The 20,415-nt window shown below is 43.9% G+C and overlaps 1 protein-coding gene across 5 annotated transcripts in view; it reads left to right on the forward strand.

The window, feature by feature from the left end:
- The first annotated feature begins 11,214 nt into the window (after positions 1 to 11,214).
- Positions 11,215 to 20,415, forward strand: part of LOC123732545 (myelin-oligodendrocyte glycoprotein) — a 101,135-nt gene continuing 91,934 nt past the window's right edge. For 4 of the 5 annotated variants that reach the window (XM_045711755.1, XM_045711757.1, XM_045711758.1 and 1 more), the window contains exon 1: positions 11,215 to 11,474. In XM_045711755.1, the coding sequence (XP_045567711.1) occupies positions 11,402 to 11,474 (73 nt within the window). In that variant the 5' untranslated portion in view covers positions 11,215 to 11,401. Of the gene's footprint in view, positions 11,475 to 16,251; positions 16,531 to 19,017; positions 19,318 to 20,415 lie in introns of those variants that run through there. The other variant, XR_006763211.1, reaches the window with a different exon arrangement.

Here is a 20,415-nt window from a genome sequence, read left to right on the forward strand (position 1 = left end):
GTTTGAGGACGACGCTGGCACAGGTTTCATACATTCACATATAACGATTAAATATTCACTTTTTGAAAATCTTCCCCTGATTTGTCATCCAAAGGGCTATAAGCTATAACATCTAGTGTCATTATGTAGATAAAATCCTTCTTTATATTACAAAAAGTCAGTTTAGTTGGCACCATCGATTTGAGTAATCCACTCGTTCAACTTGCAGAGAAAGGAATCCGAAAATCTACCCCTAAACTTTGTTTCAACAAGTCAAAATATGTTTCTATTTACTCCCTAAAATGTAATCAAACTACAATATTTCTTTCTGAAGCAAGTATGTTCAATAGGAAACCAATTTTAGCGTAATTTCTTCAAGGCGCGTGCAAACACGAATTTCCAAGACTGTGTCTGTCACATTCTTCATGATAGACGGACCAAGGCGCAGCGTGTTTGTAGTTCCACATCTTTTATTTTAAAGTGAAACTTCAACAAAACAATAAACAAAGAAAGAAACGTGAAAAGAGTGGTGCAATATGCACAACACAAAACAATATCCCACAAACACAGGTGGGGAAAATGGCTTCCTAAATATGATCCCCAATTAGAGGCAACGATTACTAGCTGCCTCCAACCGCAACAAAATACCAACCACAACATAGAAATAATAAACCTAGAACACCCCCTAGTCATGCCCTGACCTACTATACCATAGAGAACCAAGGGCTCTCTATGGTCAGTGCGTGACAGTGTCCTTCTTCTAAAACTGTTATTTCTTATTCGTTTTTGAAGTTACATGAAACTTTGAACATAGACTGCTGACACCCTGTGGAAGCCATAGGAATTGCATCCAGGGAGCAATTTTAAAATATGATAATTTCAAAAAAAAGATACAAAATTCCAGTTGGTTTTTCTTTGGATTTTCTCCTACCATATCCATTGTATTCCCATACATAATTGTAACATTTCTACAAACTTCAAATTGTATATTTTCCAACGGTACCAGTTATATGCTTAACCTGGCCAGGGAATGAGCAACAGGCAGTTTACTTTGGGCACGTCATTCAGACAGGAAATGGAGAAAAAGGGGCCTATCCCTAATTAAACTGTATTATTCTGAGCGCATTGACCTCTAACCCCTACTATCAGTCACAACTGTCGATCTGATAGGATTGACCTCTACTCTCTACTCTATAGTCTTCCCTGTGGCTCAGTTGGTAGAGCATGGTGTTTGCAATGCCAGCATGGCCAGCATGGTGTGTGCAACGCCAGGGTTGTGGGTTCGCTTCCCACGGGGGGCCAGTCCAAAAAAAAAAAAAATGCATGAAATATAATGTATGCTTTCACTACTATAAGTCGCTCTGGATAAGAGCGTCTGCTAAATGACTAAAATGTACTCTCTAGCCCCTACTCTCTTTCCACTAATCCCTGGCCCCTACTCTGTGCTCCCTAAATCCTAGCCTCCATACTCTCTAGCCCCCTACCCTTTAGCACCTAATCCCTACTCTCTAGCCCCTACTCTCTACTCCATGCTCTCTACTCTCTCGCCCCTACTCTCTAGCCCCTACTCTCTACTCTCTAGCCACTACTCCCTACACTCTAGTCCCTACTCTCTAGCCACTACTCTCTAGCCACTACTCTCTAGCCCCTACTCTCTAGCCCCATACTCTCTAGCCACTACTCTCTAGCCCCTACTCTCTAGCCACTACTCTCTAGTTCCTACTCCCTACACTCTAGCCCCTACTCTCTAGCCCCTACTCCCGAGAAGTTTACTTTAAAATGGTGTATAATACATGTATGTTTGAGAAATTTGAATTATGAGATTATTGTTGTTTTGAATTTGGCGCCCTGCACTTTCACTGGCTGTTGTCAAACCAATCCCGATATCGGGATTTGAGCCCTAAGAAGTTAAAAATGAACACCGACAAAACAAACAAAATACAAAACGAACGTAAAGTTCTGCAGGCTACACAGCAGCTATACAAAATCAAGATCCCAGATGTCAGGGCGTGACAGTACCCCCCCCCCCCAAAGGTGCGGACTCTGGCCGCAAACCTGAACCTATAGGGGAGGGTCCGGGTGGGCATCTCCTCTCGGTGGAGGCTCCGGTGCGGGACGCAGACCCTGCTCCGCTTGAGGCTCCCCCCACTTTGGTGGCGCCTCTGGTGCGGGGATCGTTGCCGGGGACTCCGGACCGTGGATCGTCGTCGCGGACTCCGGACCGTAGATCACTGCTGGAGGAACCGAACCACTGATCGTTGCCGGAGGCTCTGGCCTGGGAAGCCTTGCTGGAGGCTCCGGACTGGGGACCGTCGCTGCAGGCTCCGGACTGGGGACTGTCGCTGCAGGCTCCGGACTGGGAACCGTCGCTGCAGGCTCCGGACCGTCGCTGCAGGCTCCGGACTGGGGACCGTTGCTGGAGGCTCTGGACTGCAGACCGTAGCTGGAGGCTTTGTGCCATGGATCATCACTGCAGGCTTCGGGCCATGGCTCATCACTGGAGGCTTCGGGCCATGGTTCATCACTGGAGGCTTCGGGCCATGGATCACCACTGGAGGCTTGGTGCGTGGAGCCGGCACAGGGCGTACCAGGCTGGGGAGACGCACTGGAGACTGGGTGCGTGGAGCAGGCACAGGTCGTACTGGGCTGGTGAGACGCACTGGAGACCGGGTGCGCGGAGCTGGCACAGGATATACTGGGCCGTGGAGGCACACTGGAGGTCTGGAGCGTAGAGCTGGCACAACCCGTCCTGGCTGGATGCTCACTTTAGCCCGGCAAGTGCGGGGCGCTGGCACAGGACGCACTGGGCTGTGAAGGCGCACTGGCGACACAATGTGTATCACCGCCTAACATGGTGCCTGAACGGTGACATGCTGCTTAGAGCGAGCGCATGGAGGAGACACAGGACGTACCGAACTGGGGAGGCGCACTGGAGGCCAGATGCGTGAAACTGGTACATATGACACTGGACTGGTGTCACACTCCTCAGCACGCCCGCTCTGCAGCGCTCTCAATGCCAACACCTCTCTCCGGAATCTTTCATAGAGTTCCTCACTCGACTCCCTGACTGGCTCTGGTTCACCCCTCGGCTCTGCCGACCACTCCGTGCTACTATGGCCTATTTTTTCCTTACCTCCTCATGCCATTTGCACCCACTGTTTACAGACTTTCTTTTTTTCTATTGTGTTATTGACTGTACGCTTGTTTATTCCATGTGTAACTCTGTGTTGTTGTTTGTGTCGCACTGCTTTGCTTTATCTTGACCAGGTTGCATTTGTAAATTAGAACTTGTTCTCAACTAGCCTACCTGGTTAAATAAAGGTGAAATAAATAATAAATTAAATAAAAAACTAACAAACTTGTATGCCATATCACATTTTAGGTAAGGGAATACCCCCCTGAAATGGACAAAAATTAATGGGAACATATTGCCATTGGACAAAACATTTACACAATCGCAAATACCACTCAATTGGACGGCAGTTCATGCAAACCATATTGAAATGGCATATGGCATAAAAATCTAAAATGTATCACCCTCTAAAAAAGTGCTTTATGGACCGTTTTTCGAAATTCTTTATTTTTATTTTTTTCGTCAATTATACATGTATAAGAATTGTATGAACATACCTTTGTCATATTTTATTGTCAGATTTTTTTTACTTGTCCGTAAGGCATATGTTTTGTCAATTTGCAATATGATATCATAGGAAGTCAAAAGTCAAAGTCAAAAGTCAGTGAACCATTGCCAAATGCCATAGAAATGTCCAAATGCAATATGAAAGTACTGAAAGTGCCAAATCAGGATGTTATGTCCATTTGCAATATGATATCATTGGAACTCAAAAGCCGAAGTCAAAAGTCAGTAAACCATGTCCAAATGGCACTTATACTGCCCAAATTATATATATCAATATGTTAAGCCCTGAATCAACATAGAAGGTCTATTTGTCATGCAAGTGGGACTCTGTCTTTTTTAACAATTTTCTGAAAAACATCCAAAATGACCAGGGTCGCACCCTATTGGATGGGCACAGGTGGAGGGTGCTCCCTACCCAGCCATGGATCCCTTGCACACTCCTAAAGGCATTCAAAACCATTTCAAAAATGTGCTCCTAACCTGTTCCAATCACCAGGCACACGGCTGTCCATTTGCAATATGTTTCAATGGGCATTTACCATCACAAATTTGACATGCTCAAAAATACTGCAGAAATGCGGAATTGACTGGCCCGATGAACTCGGGATGGCCGGGCAGTGATAGTGGTTCCTCTCCATTGCTCGTTGTGTTGATTTCAACATGTCAATTTGGTGATTTTTTACTGTTTAAACTTATTGCAAGTGGACAAAAGTCAGTCATCAAGTCAGCGTCCATCAGTCCAAAATGACCAGGGGCACCCCCTATTGGATGGGCTCAGGTTGGGGGTGCTCTCAACCCGCCATGGATCCCTTGCACCCTCCTAAAGGCATTCATAAAACAGGTTTAACTTTTCTAGGGTAGGGGGCAGTATTTTGACATCCGGAATAAAAGCATGCCCGTAGTAAACTGCCTACGATTCAGGCCCAGAAGGTAGGATATGCGTATTATTCGTAGATTTGGATAGAAAACTCTGAAGTTTCTAAAACTGTTTTAATGATGTCTGTGAGTATAACAGAACTCATATGGCAGGCAAAAACCTGAGAACAATCCAACCAGGAAGTGGGAAATCTGAGGCTTGTAGTTTTTTCAAGTGATTGCCTAACTAACATACAGTGACTTAGGGTTCATTGTGCACTTCCTACGGCTTCCACTAGATGTCAACAGTCTTTGGAACGTTGTTTCATGCTTCTACTGTATATATAGAGAGATAACAGGTCCTGGAGTCAGGTATCCCAAAATAAGGCACGAGCTTAGTCACACGCGCAGCCGAGAGAGCGACCTGAGTACCTTTTCATTTATGAAGTCATTGTTATCGTCAGGTTGGAATATTATGGAAGATTTATGTTAAAAACACCCTAAAGATTGACGCTATACATCGTTTGACATGTTTCTACGAAGGTAAATATAACTTTTTTGACTTTTCGTCTGAAATTAATGCGCGAGCACAGCGCATTTGGAGTACTCGACCAATTGCGCGAACAAAAAGGAGGTTTTTGGACATAAATTATAGACTTTATCGAACAAAACAACATTTATTGTGGAACTGGGATTCCTGGGAGTGCATTCTGATGAAGATCATCAAAGGTAAAGGAATATTTATAATACTATTTCTGAGATTTGTTGACGCCACAAAATGGTGGGTTTAGTTTGGTGTCTGAGCGTACTCAGATTATTGCAAAGTGTGTTTTCGCTGTAAAGTTTTTTTGAATTCTGACACAGATTAAGGAGAAGTTTATCTGTAATTCTTTAAATATCAGTTGTTTATTTTTTCAACGTTTATGATGAGTTTTTCCTGTATTGATGTTTATAGTTAGGTACACATTGGAGCAACGACAGTCCTTTTTCACGAATGCACACTGCATTGATTATATGCAACGCAGGACAGGCTAGATAAACTATTAATATCATCAACCATGTGTAGTTAACTAGTGATTATGATTGATTGATAGTTTTTTATAAGATAAGTTTAATGCTAGCTAGCAACTTACCTTGGCTTCTTACTGCATTCACGTAACAGGCAGGCTCCTCGTGGAGTGCAATGTAAAGCAGGTGGTTAGAGCGTTGGACTAATTAACCGTAAGGTTGCAAGATTGAATCCCCGAGCTGACAAGGTAAAAATCTGTCGTTCTGCCCCTGAACAAGGCAGTTAACCCACCGTTCCTAGGCCGTCATTGAAAATAAGAATGTGTTCTTAACTGACTTGCCTAGTTAAATAAAGGTCTGTAAAACATAATACAAAATAATAAATAAATAAAAATCTGCCAAATTGGTGTCCAAAAATACAGTTTTCCGATTGTTATGAAAACTTGAAATCGGCCCTAATTAATCGGCCATTCCGATTAAACGGTCGACCTCTAGTTTTCACTATATATTTTACCTCTTGGTGATGTCATTCGGAAACTTTCACTGCTATGCGGATGATACACGGCTTTACATTTCGATGAAACATGGCGAAGCCCCAAAATTGTCCTCCCTGGAAGCCTGTGTTTCAGACATAAGGAATTGGATGGCTGCAAATGTTCAACTTTTAAACTCGGACAAAACAAAGATGCTAGTTCTAGGTCCCAAGAAACAAAGAGATCTTCTGTTAAATCTGACAATTAATCTTGATGGTTGTACAGTCGTCTCAAATAAAACTGTGAAGGACCTCGGCATTACTCTGGACCCTGATCTCTCTTTTGACGAACATATCAAGACTGTTTCAAGGACAGCTTTTTTCCATCTACATAACATTGCAAAAATCAGAAACTTTCTGTCCAAAAATGAATCCATGCTTTTGTCACTTCTAGGTTAGACTACTGCAATGCTCTACTTTCCGGCTACCCGGATAAAGCACTAAATAAACTTCAGTTAGTGCTAAACACGGCTGCTAGAATCTTGACTATAACCAAAGAATTTGGTCATATTACTCCAGTGCTAGCCTCCCTACACTGGCTTCCTGTTAAGGCAAGGGCTGATTTCAAGGTTTTACTGCTAACCTACAAAGCATTACATGGGCCTATCTATCTTTCCAATTTAGTCCTGCCGTACATACCTACACGTTTGCTATGGTCACAAGACATAGGCCTCCTTACTGTCCCTAGAATTTCTAATCAAACAGCTAGAGGCAGGGCTTTCTCCTATAGAGCTCTATTTTTATAGAATGGTCTGCCTATCCATGTGAGAGACGCAGACTCGGTCTCAACCTTTAATGACTCCAAACTGTATGTAAACTTCCAACTTCAACTGTATATGCAAAGTTTATTGTCCAGCACCTGTAAATAATGAAAAAAATAAAAACATAACAAAAAAAACAATTAAAGAGTCAAAGACTAAAAGATATCATCATATGGACAATTAAAACCTCTTGGAGTAAAGAAATCATACAGACTGTGATGACATCAGCTTTGTCAGTCCCAGACGTCTTGAACTTTGGCAGAAGCATTGCAGCAGCAATAAGCTCCTCCATCATTTCTCCAAAGCGCTTTTTCTAGACCGTTCTGAATGGCTCTGATAACTGGTAGGTACATTTGGCAAGATGCTTCCAGCCTTTGAGGTTTAGTTTTTAGTAAGAAGATCACTGGCAGCAGCCACCCCATATGCGTGTTGGTCTCAGACTGTAGAATGTTCAAAGCTGAGACCAAAGGCTTCATTACTTTGCAATACTCATTCAAGGACATTTCTGACGGGCTGAAAAAGAGGTAATACCTCTTAGAATTATAACATTTCATGGACAATAAATAAATATTACTGTAATAGGAAAACATTACATTGATTCAAAGAATTGCTACTCACATTTTCACTGTTAATTCCTCACATACATTTCTTATGGCATCCCCCCTTCTCTTGTATGATACGTGTGATCCTCACATGGCTTGGCATTTGGCAAAAGACGACTTGGGCAACCTCTTTGTTTCTGCCAACGCAGAATTTGTTCTTGCAATGAGGTTCAGCAGGTGACATGCACACCGTTGATGCTGAGGGAGTTGATATTCTATATATATATATATATATACTATATACTATATATACTATATATATATAGCCACTGTCATTTTCCAGGATGGAATAGGTGTCTTGGTATTCAACCTGCTCTGCTGCCTCTTCAACATCTAAGTCTCGGTCGACTGACTCGACTGCCTGGCTCTGCTCACCAAAAACATTGAATGCTTTGATGAAGTTTAATCCACTGTCTGCTTTGGTTCCTTGGTTTGCTTGTTTGTGGTTGCAGAGGTGAAAATATTGTAGTTTGTCATGATTTAAATCCTCTTGCATCTAGACGTTCCGCCAGCGGAACGCCTTGCCAAATATCCAATGGAAGAACGTAGCGCGAAATACAAAAAAACTCAAAAATGCTATAATTTCAATTTTTCAAACATACGACTATTTTAAACCATTTTAAAGACAAGACTCTCGTTAATCTAACCATATTGTCTGATTTCAAAAAGGCTTTACAGCGAAAGCAAAACATTAGATTATGTTAGGAGAGTACATAGCCAAAAACAATCACACAGCCATTTTCCAAGCAAGCATATATGTCACATAAACCCAAAACACAGCTAAATTAAGCACTAACCTTTGACGATCTTCATCAGATGACACTCCAAGGACATTATGTTATACAATACATGCATGTTTTGTTCAATCAAGTTCATATTTATATCCAAAAACAGCTTTTTACATTAGCATGTGATGTTCAGAACATGCATTCCCACCAAAAACTTCCGGTGAATTTACTAAATTAGTCATCATAAACGTTGACAAAATACATAACAATTATTTTAAGAATTATAGATACAGAACTCCTTTATGCAATCGCTATGTCAGATTTTAAAATAGCTTTTCGGCGAAAACACATTTTACAATATTCTGAGTACATAGCTTAGCCATCACGGCTAGCTATTTTGACACCCGCCAACGTCGGGGCACACTAAACTCAGAATTACTATTAGAAAAATGGTATTACCTTTGCTGATCTTCGTCAGAATGCACTCCCAGGACTGCTACTTCCACAAGAAATGTTGTTTTTGTTCCAAATAATCCATAGTTATGTACAAATACCTCCGTTTTGTTTGTGCGTTCAGGTCACTATCCAAAGGGAAACGCGCAAGCGCATATCGAGACAAAACACTTCTGAATGTTCCTTTACCGTACTTAGAAGCATGTCAAACGCTGTTTAAAATCTATTTTTATGGTATTTTTCTCATAAAATAGCGATAATATTCCAACCGGACAATAGTGTATTCATTCAAAGAGGAAAAAAAAAACAGCGTGGTCTCGTGAATGCGCATCTCCAATCTCTTAGTCACCAGGCAGACCACTGCCAAACTGAGCTACCATACTCTGCCCAGAGACAGGAGACGCCTCAATCCACTTTCTGACGGCTTTAGAGAGCCAATGGAAGCCTTAGAAAGTGCTACGTAACAGCACAGATACTGTAGTTTCGATAGAGAAGCAAAAGAAGGACTACAAATTCGCAGACAGGCCACTTCCTGCTTGGAATCTTCTCAGGTTTTTGCCTGTCATATGAGTTCTGTTATACTCACAGACACCATTCAAACTGTTTTAGAAACTTTAGAGTGTTTTCTATCCAAATCTACTAATAATATGCATATTCTCGTTTCTGGGCAAGAGTAGTAACCAGTTTAAATCGGGTACGTTTTTTTCATTCGGGCGTGAAAATACTGCCCCCTATCCCAAACAGGATATAGCTTGACCAGTTTGGTTTTATACAAATTAACATAAACCAGCACATAATGTGCAATCTGTACGTATTTGGGAAATGACAACATTTTTGTTTTGGCTCTGTAGTCCAGCACATTGGATTTTAAAAGATACAATGGAGTTAAAGTGCAGACTGTCAGCTATAAGAAGGTGTTTTATTCATATCAAATGAATGAACCATTTAGAAATTACAGCATGTTTTCAATAATGTCATACGGATGTTTGGGAATATTATTTTATTTTCCCCAGTTATAAGAACTATAGTTTTACCAAACATGATTTTGGGCTATTATTGGAAACTCAGTGATCCAACCAGATATAGCTAGATAATAGCAACCCAAAAAAGATAATGCACATACCTAAAAATCCCAGGTCTCAAAATGATTTATCTATTTTATATTCACAAGTTCATTCATTTCCCTTTTAGCTATCCCCAACAACTTACCTTATGGGGATGACTAGCTACTATCATAATGTCAATGCGGTACTAGCCCGCACTACAGCTTAAAGTTCCTTCAGCTGGGTAAAGGCGTTGGTCTGGGTTAGCTTCTAACTAGCTAGCAACAGGGTGAGTTAGCTAACGTTAGCATTATGTTATATTAAATGCAATGCAACGGGCTAATAGCAACATTTAGCTACATTACATAGCCTACACAACAAACGCAATTCATGGCGATAAAATATATTTACAACATCTTGATGTGTATCCTTTTTCTAGATTGTACTCTGTAATGGATGGTTTTGAAAATGTACTTAAGTACTTTACTTCATTCAAAGTGTACTTAAATAAAAGTGAAAGTACCAACCTTTGAAAAATACTCAAAAAGGTACACAGAAAGCTACTCAATTACAGGAAGTTGTAATTCGTTACTTCCCCCCTGAAACTCGGTAATGAATGTTGCAACTGAGGACAGACAATTTTTACACGGCACGTGCTTCAGCACTCGGTGGTCCCGTTCTGTGAGCTTGTGTGGCCTACCACTTCGCGGCTGAGCCGTTGTTGCTCCTAGACGTTTCCACTTCACAATAACACCACTTACAGTTGACCGGGGCAGCTCTAGCAGGGCAGAAATTTGACTAACCGACTTGTTGGAAAGGTGGCATCATATGACCGTGCCACATTGAAAGTCACTGAGCTCTTCAGTAAGGCCATTCTACTGCCAATGTTTGTCAATGGAGATTGCATGGCTGTGTGCATGATTTTATATATCTGTAAGCAACGGGTGTGGCTGAAATAGAATCCACTCATTTGAAGGGGTGTCCACATGTACATATAGTATATCTCTAATAGTATAGTATATCTGTAATAGTGAATTATTCCTGAATCATTAGATAAGTATCATGCAGCAACATGGTGATAACTCTACCTTCCTCTCTGATTAAATTAGTGTAATTTCTGCCATACGGCTCACACCTGTCTAACTAGTCAACAACTGACAGTGAATATCACATATATTTTATATGATCAATGTTCTTGGGTCGTTTCACATCGTAAGTTGTTACTAGTTGAAATATTTACTACAGCCTAGTTGTTGTCACATTTATTTCACAATTCACATTTGTGCGCGTTTGTTTTTTAGGACATTTGACATGAAGTTAATGTCCATATCAGAACACTAGATGGAGCTAGATATCGCGAGATGACATGAAGTTAATGTCCATATCAGAGCACTAGATGGAGCTAGATATCGCGAGATGACATGAAGTTAATGTCCATATCAGAACACTAGACTGAGCTAGATATCGCGAGATGACATGAAGTTAATGTCCATATGAGAACACTAGATGGAGCTAGATATCGCGAGATGATAGGAAGTTAACGTCCATATTAGAACACTAGATGGAACTAGATATCGCGAGATGATATGCAACTAGAAGTACTGTAAGTGAAAGTGAAAGTAAAGTGTGAAACTCCACCGTCCTTTTCCCCCGTTATTTCTGGAAAAGACGTCGTGTTACATTCTGTTCGTTGATAAATTAGCCTTTGGACTGTTTTGGTTTATTTTTCTAAACTCCTAATAGTTTTATTCACCAGTTACAAACAGCTTTACCTTGGAGTCAGACTTGTTTTGTAGTGAAATGAAGACCTTTCCGACCTCGGCGGTCTGGTGTTTAGGGATTCTGTTCATCAGTGTTTCATTGATAACGACAGGTAGGACACAACATTATTCCTTCATTATTTATCCTGTAGGCTATTTTATTATCTGAACATAATATTAACAAGAAAGAAACGGGGAGAATTGAAGTGCAGGCTCAAAACCGAGTACAATAAATGTAGAAATGTACATGTATTGTCGTCACTGTGTAGTAGTCTGATCAGACAGGACAGTTTGGGGTGTGGTGGTGCTGTAGGGTGGTGTCCGTGGCAGACAGGACAGTTGGGGTGTGGTGGTGCTGTAGGCAGGGGTGAAAATCAGATATCAACTTTGGAGGGGACAATTACATTAAATTTTCTCAAGAGCAATTCCTGAGGTGGACAGCAAAAGTAGTGCTGTAACACATGGCCTACGTTGCAATATGTTAAATGTATATTGAGGAACCATAATCACTACTACTGTATAATTGATAGGTACAGTAGTTAACTGAAGGGTTGTCCCAACTTGTTCAAATGTTTAAATCATTATAATACTACTACTAATAATAGTTATAGCAGTGTTCCTTATCAGTCCAGTATGTACCAGCAATACCAAGAAAGGCCAGTAGGTGGAAATGGTGCTGTACACTGTATGCAGTTTTCGTAAATTCAATGAACATGGTGTGATCTCGTCTAAAATAATCTCCATTGAGAACCATCACAAAGTTGGTCTCCGTATTGAATTGACCTTTTAATTTTACTTTTTTCTGATACATTTATATAGTCATTAAATATGTGCCACTGGCCTGAGTCTACTACAAAAGCTTTACAAGAACAAAAAGCTAAAAATAAGTTCAGTTCTACTTCAATGAATAACCCAAATAAATCAACCAAAATATCTTTCAGTCAGTGTCTCAACTCTTCAAACAACAGCTATGGACAATTATGTCACACAAAGTATGCAATTTTAAATAAAATAACATGAAATAAATCATTAGTAAGTGTACTGTCATGTACTAAAAACTGAAAACTACTAAACAAAAGAACAAATATCATACTATACACCAGGGGTTCTCAAACAGGGGTCCATGGACCCCTAGGGGTCCCTGGTGTAATTGCAAGGGGTCCGTGGACCCCTAGGGGTCCCTGGTGTAATTGCAAGGGGTCCATGGACCCCTAGGGGTCCCTGGTGTAATTGCAAGGGGTCCATGAACCCCTAGGGGTCCCTGGTGTAATTGCAAGGGGTCCGTGGACCCCTAGGGGTCCCTGGTGTAATTGCCAGGGGTCCATGGACCCCTAGGTATCCCTGGTGTAATTGCCAGGGGTCCGTGGACCCCTAGGGGTCCCTGGTGTAATTGCTAGGGGTCCATGGACCCCTAGGGGTCCCTGGTGTAATTGCAGGGGTCCATGGACCCCTAGGGGTCCCTGGTGTAATTGCAAGGGGTCCGTGGACCCCTAGGGGTCCCTGGTGTAATTGCAAGGGGTCCATGGACCCCCAGGGGTCCCTGGTGTAATTGCAAGGGGTCCGTGGACCCCCAGGGGTCCCTGGTGTAATTGCAAGGGGTCCGTGGACCCCTAGGGGTCCCTGGTGTAATTGCAAGGGGTCCGTGGACCCCCAGGGGTCCCTGGTGTAATTGCAAGGGGTCCGTGAAATAAAAAAGTGTAATGAACGTATTCAGTACCACAAGGTTTCCAGTAACTTTACATATAATATAGAGGGGGTGGAGGTCCCTGAGGACCGCTCAAAACCTTGCCTGCCTTGCCTCAAAATATGAAAAATATCTGATCAGCACCTCAACTTGGTCAAACAACCCCCACACCTCCACTGGAAGCCTCCTGAGGACCTCTGCTGCCTCTCCACTACTGCTACAGGGGTATTTGTTGTGAAAGAGAGGGATCTGCACTGAAAGAGAATCTATGTTCAGCTCTGGGTACTGATCTAGAGACTCATCCAACTCCCCCGTGAGAAGCGCTCTTTCCAACTTTTGCAGGACGTTTAGACTGTCCTGGTCAAAACGGTCGCCAAACTGAACCTCCACACCATCCAACACTATTCTGCCCTATAGTGATCCACTGCTTTGCCAGCTGTAACGGCTGTCGGTAGAGAGAGTAGACCAAGGCGCAGCGGAGTTAGTGTTCATCATTGAATTTAATAACAGAAAGAACACTATACGAAACAAAACAAGAAAACCGAACAGCCAAACAGTCCCGTCAGGTGCAAAACACTAAACACAAACAATTACCCACAAAACCCCAACGGAAAAACAGGCACTTATGTGTGGCTCCCAATCAGCAACAACACTCTACAGCTGTGCCTGATTGGAAGCCACACGGCCAAAATCAATGAAACAAACCAACATAGAAAAATGCACATAGAACGCCCACCCAATGTAACACCCTGGCCTAACCAAAATAAAGAACAAAAACCCCTCTCTATGGCCAGGGCGTTACAGTACCCCCAGGTGCGGACTCCGACCGAAAAACCTGACTTTGAAGGGGAGGGTCCGGGTGGGCCTTCATACGGCGGCGGCTCAGGTGCGGGACGTGGCCTCTGCTCCACCCTCGGCGTCGCCCTCTTAGGTGTCGCACCTGGCCGCGCCAAAGGTCTGGTGGGCGACCCTGACTGCGCCTGGCTGGCGGGCGGTGATAGCTGCGCCCGGCTGGCGGGCGACCCTGGTTGCGCCCGGCTGGCTGGCGGTGATGGCTGCGCCCAGCTGGCGGGCGGTGATGGCTGCGCCCGGCTGGCAGGCGGCGATGGCTGCGCCCGGCTGGCGGGCGGCGATGGCTGCGCCCAGCTGGCGGGCGACCCTGGTTGCGCCTGGCTGGCGGGTGTCCCTGGCTGCGCCCGGCTGGCGGGCGTCCCTGGCGGCTCCGGAGGCACTGACCCAGGATTCACCAGGCTGAGGAGACATGTAAGAGGCCTGGCCCTAGGCGCAGGCACAGGACTCACCGGGCTGGCGGGCGGCTCTGACTGCTCCGGACAGGCGGGCGGCTCTGGCGGCTTCGGACAGGCGGGCGGCTCTGGCGGCTCCGGACAGGCGGGCGGCTCTGGCGGCTCCGGACAGGCGGGCGGCTCTGGCGGCTCCGGACAGGCGGGCGGCTCTGGCGGCTCGGACAGGCGGGCGGCTCTGGCGGATCCCGCCTGTCTGGAGCCGCCAGAGCCGCCCGCCTGTCCGGAGCTGCCAGAGCCGCCCGCCTGTCATTATACAGCAGTAGACTACAGTAGACTACCACCCTCAGGTTATTATACAGCAGTAGACTACCACCCTCAGGTCATTATACAGCAGTAGACTACCACCCTCAGGTCATTATACAGCAGTAGACTACCACTACCACCCTCAGGTCATTATACAGCAGTAGACTACCACTACCACCCTCAGGTCATTATACAGCAGTAGACTACCACTACCACCCTCAGGTCATTATACAGTAGTAGACTACCACCCTCAGGTCATTATACAGCAGTAGACTACCACTACCACCCTCAGGTCATTATACAGCAGTAGACTACCACTACCACCCTCAGGTCATTATACAGCAGTAGACTACCACTACCACCCTCAGGTCATTATACAGCAGTAGACTACCACCCTCAGGTCATTATACAGTAGTAGACTACCACCCTCAGGTCATTACACAGCAGTAGACTACCACCCTCAGGTCATTATACAGCAGTAGACTACCACTACCACCCTCAGGTCATTATAAGGCAGTAGACTACCACTACCACCCTCAGGTCATTATACAGCAGTAGACTACCACCCTCAGGTCATTATACAGCAGTAGACTACCACTACCACCCTCAGGTCATTATAAGGCAGTAGACTACCACTACCACCCTCAGGTTATTATACAGCAGTAGACTACCACTACCACCCTCAGGTCATTATACAGCAGTAGACTACCACCCTCAGGTCATTATACAGCAGTAGACTACCACTACCACCCTCAGGTCATTATACAGCAGTAGACTACCACTACCACCCTCAGGTCATTATACAGCAGTAGACTACCACCCTCAGGTCATTATACAGCAGTAGACTACCACTACCACCCTCAGGTCATTATACAGCAGTAGACTACCACCCTCAGGTCATTATATAGCAGTAGACTACCACCCTCAGGTCATTATACAGTAGTAGACTACCACCCTCAGGTCATTATACAGCAGTAGACTACCACCCTCAGGTCATTATACAGCAGTAGACTACCACTACCACCCTCAGGTCATTATACAGTAGTAGACTACCACCCTCAGGTCATTATACAGCAGTAGACTACCACCCTCAGGTCATTATACATGGGCACCCCAACAATTAACATGTGTTAATTGTAGGGGTGCCCATGGAGCTGGGGATCAGAAATGTCCCGTGAGAGAGAGGCAGGTTGAGGTTTCCAGGGTTATAGTAGAGCAGAGGTTGTCATATGCTGAGGCAGTGAAGAAAGTAGAGGAAGATGGGTCAAGGGGGAGGAGTGGTGAGAGTAGTAGAGATATACCAGTACAGAGGGACAGGGCAAAATGTGAAATAAGTTTAAGTAAGATTGGATTTTTAGCATTTATAGCAATGGTTATGAACTGTACAGCAGGGATGGATCTGAAGTCTCAGGAAATAGAGGTTGTGGTGGCAGCTGCAGAGAGGTATTTGGGTGTGTGGGAGACTTGACAATAGAAAGAGTAACAGGGTGTGTCAAGTGGTGATGTCCCATCCTTTCAGGGTGATGGCATGAGGTAGGAATAAATACATTTAATTAGTGGAGTAGGGGGGTGTTAATTTTCTTCTATATAATTTTGAAATGAGTGAGTATAGTGTTACATGGTAGGGTATTTATTCAGTACATTTTTTTCTTTTTCAAGTAAAGTATAAGGGAGTTGTACTCCAGGCTAGTAGGTGGCGGTTAAGCAACAAATTGGATGCCAACCGCCGTTAAACCTCAGAAGAAGAAGATTGTCGGACCATCAACGGAAAAGGAAGAACGTCATTATACGGAAGAGGAAGGAAAGTGTGTTTGAAACTAAAATCGCTAGTAACAACCAGCATCAAACGTAACATTGCTTGTCAAATGGATATCATTTCTCGTTATGGTTTGTAGTTATGCTGGCTGTGCTTCTGCTGTCTTTCTACAACATCCGAAGGTGGGTTGCTCACACCATCGCTTAGCTAGCTTCAGAAAGCTCAGCTACCTAGCTAGCTAAGTTAGCTAGTAAACAAAATGTAAGCTGGCTAGCAAAGATACATCCTGAAGTGATATAACGTTGTTAGCAATACGATGTGAAGTTATATGGTGTTATTCTCAACTTGCTATCATCTTAGATCATCCAGATGCAGGTTTATGTAGCTAACGTTAACAGACTTGTCTAGTTAAATAAACAAATAAACAATAAATGACAATTTCCAGTGACACAGTAGCTCTGCAGACCCTGTTCTACTACAGTAGCCAGCTAGCTCTGCAGACCCTGTTCTACTACAGTAGCCAGCTAGCTCTGCAGACCCTGTTCTACTTCAGTAGCCAGCTAGCTCTGCACACCCTGTTGTACTTCAGTAGCCAGCTAGCTCTGCAGACCCTGTTCTACTTCAGTAGCCAGCTAGCTCTGCAGACCCTGTTCTACTTCAGTAGCCAGCTAGCTCTGCACACCCTGTTGTACTTCAGTAGCCAGCTAGCTCTGCAGACCCTGTTCTACTTCAGTAGCCAGCTAGCTCTGCAGACCCTGTTCTACTTCAGTAGCCAGCTAGCTCTGCAGACCCTGTTCTACTTCAGTAGCCAGCTAGCTCTGCAGACCCTGTTCTACTTCAGTAGCCAGCTTTGCACGTCTGTTATTTGATATCGCACCTCAAATGATGAGCTAGTGGACTGAGACCAGATGGGGGGGTGAAATAGGTGGTGACATGACAGTGTGTTATCAGAGGACTGAGACCAGATGGGGGGTGTAATAGGTGGTGACATGACAGTGTGTTATCAGAGGACTGAGACCAGATGGGGGGTGTAATAGGTGGTGACATGAGTGTGTTATCAGAGGACTGAGACCAGATGGGGGGTGAAATAGGTGGTGACATGACAGTGTGTTATCAGAGGACTGAGACCAGATGGGGGGTGTAATAGGTGGTGACATGACAGTGTGTTATCAGAGGACTGAGACCAGATGGGGGGTGTAATAGGTGGTGACATGACAGTGTGTTATCAGAGGACTGAGACCAGATGGGGGGTGAAATAGGTGGTGACATGACAGTGTGTTATCAGAGGACTGAGACCAGATGGGGGGTGTAATAGGTGGTGACATGACAGTGTGTTATCAGAGGACTGAGACCAGATGGGGGGTGTAATAGGTGGTGACATGACAGTGTGTTATCAGAGGACTGAGACCAGATGGGGGGTGAAATAGGTGGTGACATGACAGTGTGTTATCAGAGGACTGAGACCAGATGGGGGGTGTAATAGGTGGTGACATGACAGTGTGTTATCAGAGGACTGAGACCAGATGGGGGGGTGAAATAGGTGGTGACATGAGGGTGGGTATAATTTGTGTGTTATAAGTTTTTCATTCAGAATGAGATAACGGGTAGGGAGTGAACAATGTAATAACGTTTTTCAACCACCACGTTTATTCTGAAAAATGTCTCTCTTCGTTCTGGTAGCCTCCACCATTCCTCGTTCGTTGGTTTAGTTATTATTTCCGGTGTTCCTGCATTCGCCAGGTGAACTCTGTTGCGCCTCAATTAGGGAATCGCTATGGTTGAAATGTAACTAATGACTGCCAGCCCCAGTATTTTATTAGCTAGGTGGCTTGGACACAATTGTTACCGATGATACTGTATACACCAGCCTACTCGTACTACAGAAACATACATTGTATTTTGCCAAGTTCTCTCTGTGTTAATCCTGTTTCCCAAATATATCAGCTAACTTGTGTCTGTGTCGATGTTGTTTATTTCAAGGTGCCTAGTTAAATAAAGATGAAATAAATGAGAACATATAAAATATATGCTTTGACCTATTCCAGGTAACCTAAAGATGCTTGATTCACTACAGCTGCTTTTGAAGAACTTTCCAGTCGTTTTTGCTTTACATTCTGACTTTTGAACGTCTGTTTATTGGACATATATATTAGTGTCTAATAAAAAGAGCAACGTACGTAAAGCATCCCATCTGTTTTAAGGTTATAGTTTGTGTGATGTAGTTCCTCATGATGTCCACTAGGTGTCAGCACAGTTTCAATAATGTCACACCAGGTTACTACATGTTTTCATGTTGTGAATACTACATGTGTAGACCTTACAGTGAAATGCTGACTTACAAGCCCTTAACCAACAATTTAGTTTTAAGAAAAATATGTGCTAAGTAAAAAATAAGAAAAAAAAGTAACAAATACTTAAAGAGCAGCAGTAAAATCAAAATAGCGAGGCTCTATACATGTGGTACCGGTTAGTCGAGGTAATTGAGGTGTTCCTTTCAAGTCCAGTGGTGTAAATTACTTAACAAAAATGTATTTAAACTACTCCACTACATTCCGTTTATATATCTGGTTATTTTGTATCTGTACTTTTACTCTTTATGTTTCTTTACAACTTTAAATTTTACTTCACTACATTTCTAAATAAAATAATGTATTTTTTACTCCATACAGTTTCCCTGGCACACAAAAGTACTTGTTTCATTTCGAATGCTAAGCCGGACAGGAAAATGGTCCAATTCACACACTGATCAAGAGAACATCCCTGGTCATCCCTACTGCCTCTGATCTGGAGGACTCACTAAACAGAGAACATCCCTGGTCATCCCTACTGCCTCTGATCTGGAGGACTCACTAAACAGAGAACATCCCTGGTCATCCCTACTGCCTCTGATCTGGAGGACTCACTAAACAGGGAACATCCCTGGTCATCCCTACTGCCTCTGATCTGGAGGACTCACTAAACAGAGAACATCCCTGGTCATCCCTACTGCCTCTGATCTGGAGGACTCACTAAACAGAGAACATCCCTGGTCCTCCCTACTGCCTCTGATCTGGAGGACTCACTAAACAGAGAACATCCCTGGTCATCCCTACTGCCTCTGATCTGGAGGACTCACTAAACAGAGAACATCCCTGGTCGTCCCTACTGCCTCTGATCTGGAGGACTCACTAAACAGAGAACATCCCTGGTCATCCCTACTGCTTCTGATCTGGAGGACTCACTAAACAGGGAACATCCCTGGTCATCCCTACTGCCTCTGATCTGGAGGACTCACTAAACAGAGAACATCCCTGGTCATCCCTACTGCCTCTGATCTGGAGGACTCACTAAACAGAGAACATCCCTGGTCATCCCTACTGCCTCTGATCTGGAGGACTCACTAAACAGAGAACATCCCTGGTCATCCCTACTGCCTCTGATCTGGAGGACTCACTAAACAGAGAACATCCCTGGTCATCCCTACTGCCTCTGATCTGGAGGACTCACTAAACAGAGAACATCCCTGGTCCTCCCTACTGCCTCTGATCTGGAGGACTCACTAAACAGAGAACATCCCTGGTCATCCCTACTGCCTCTGATCTGGAGGACTCACTAAACAGAGAACATCCCTGGTCATCCCTACTGCCTCTGATCTGGAGGACTCACTAAACAGAGAACATCCCTGGTCATCCCTACTGCCTCTGATCTGGAGGACTCACTAAACAGAGAACATCCCTGGTCATCCCTACTGCCTCTGATCTGGAGGACTCACTAAACAGAGAACATCCCTGGTCATCCCTACTGCCTCTGATCTGGAGGACTCACTAAACAGAGAACATCCCTGGTCATCCCTACTGCCTCTGATCTGGAGGACTCACTAAACAGAGAACATCCCTGGTCCTCCCTACTGCCTCTGATCTGGAGGACTCACTAAACACATGCTTCATTTGTAAATGATGTCTGATTGTTGGAGTGTTCCCCTGGTTATTTCTTAAATAAAATAACAAGAGAATCGTGCTGTCTGGTTTGCTTAATATATGGAAGGTCAAATAATTTATACTTTTACCACTGATACTGAAGTATATTTT

Source organism: Salmo salar, unplaced genomic scaffold, assembly GCF_905237065.1.
Source record: "Salmo salar unplaced genomic scaffold, Ssal_v3.1, whole genome shotgun sequence".
In the NCBI taxonomy this organism is placed as follows: domain Eukaryota; kingdom Metazoa; phylum Chordata; class Actinopteri; order Salmoniformes; family Salmonidae; genus Salmo; species Salmo salar.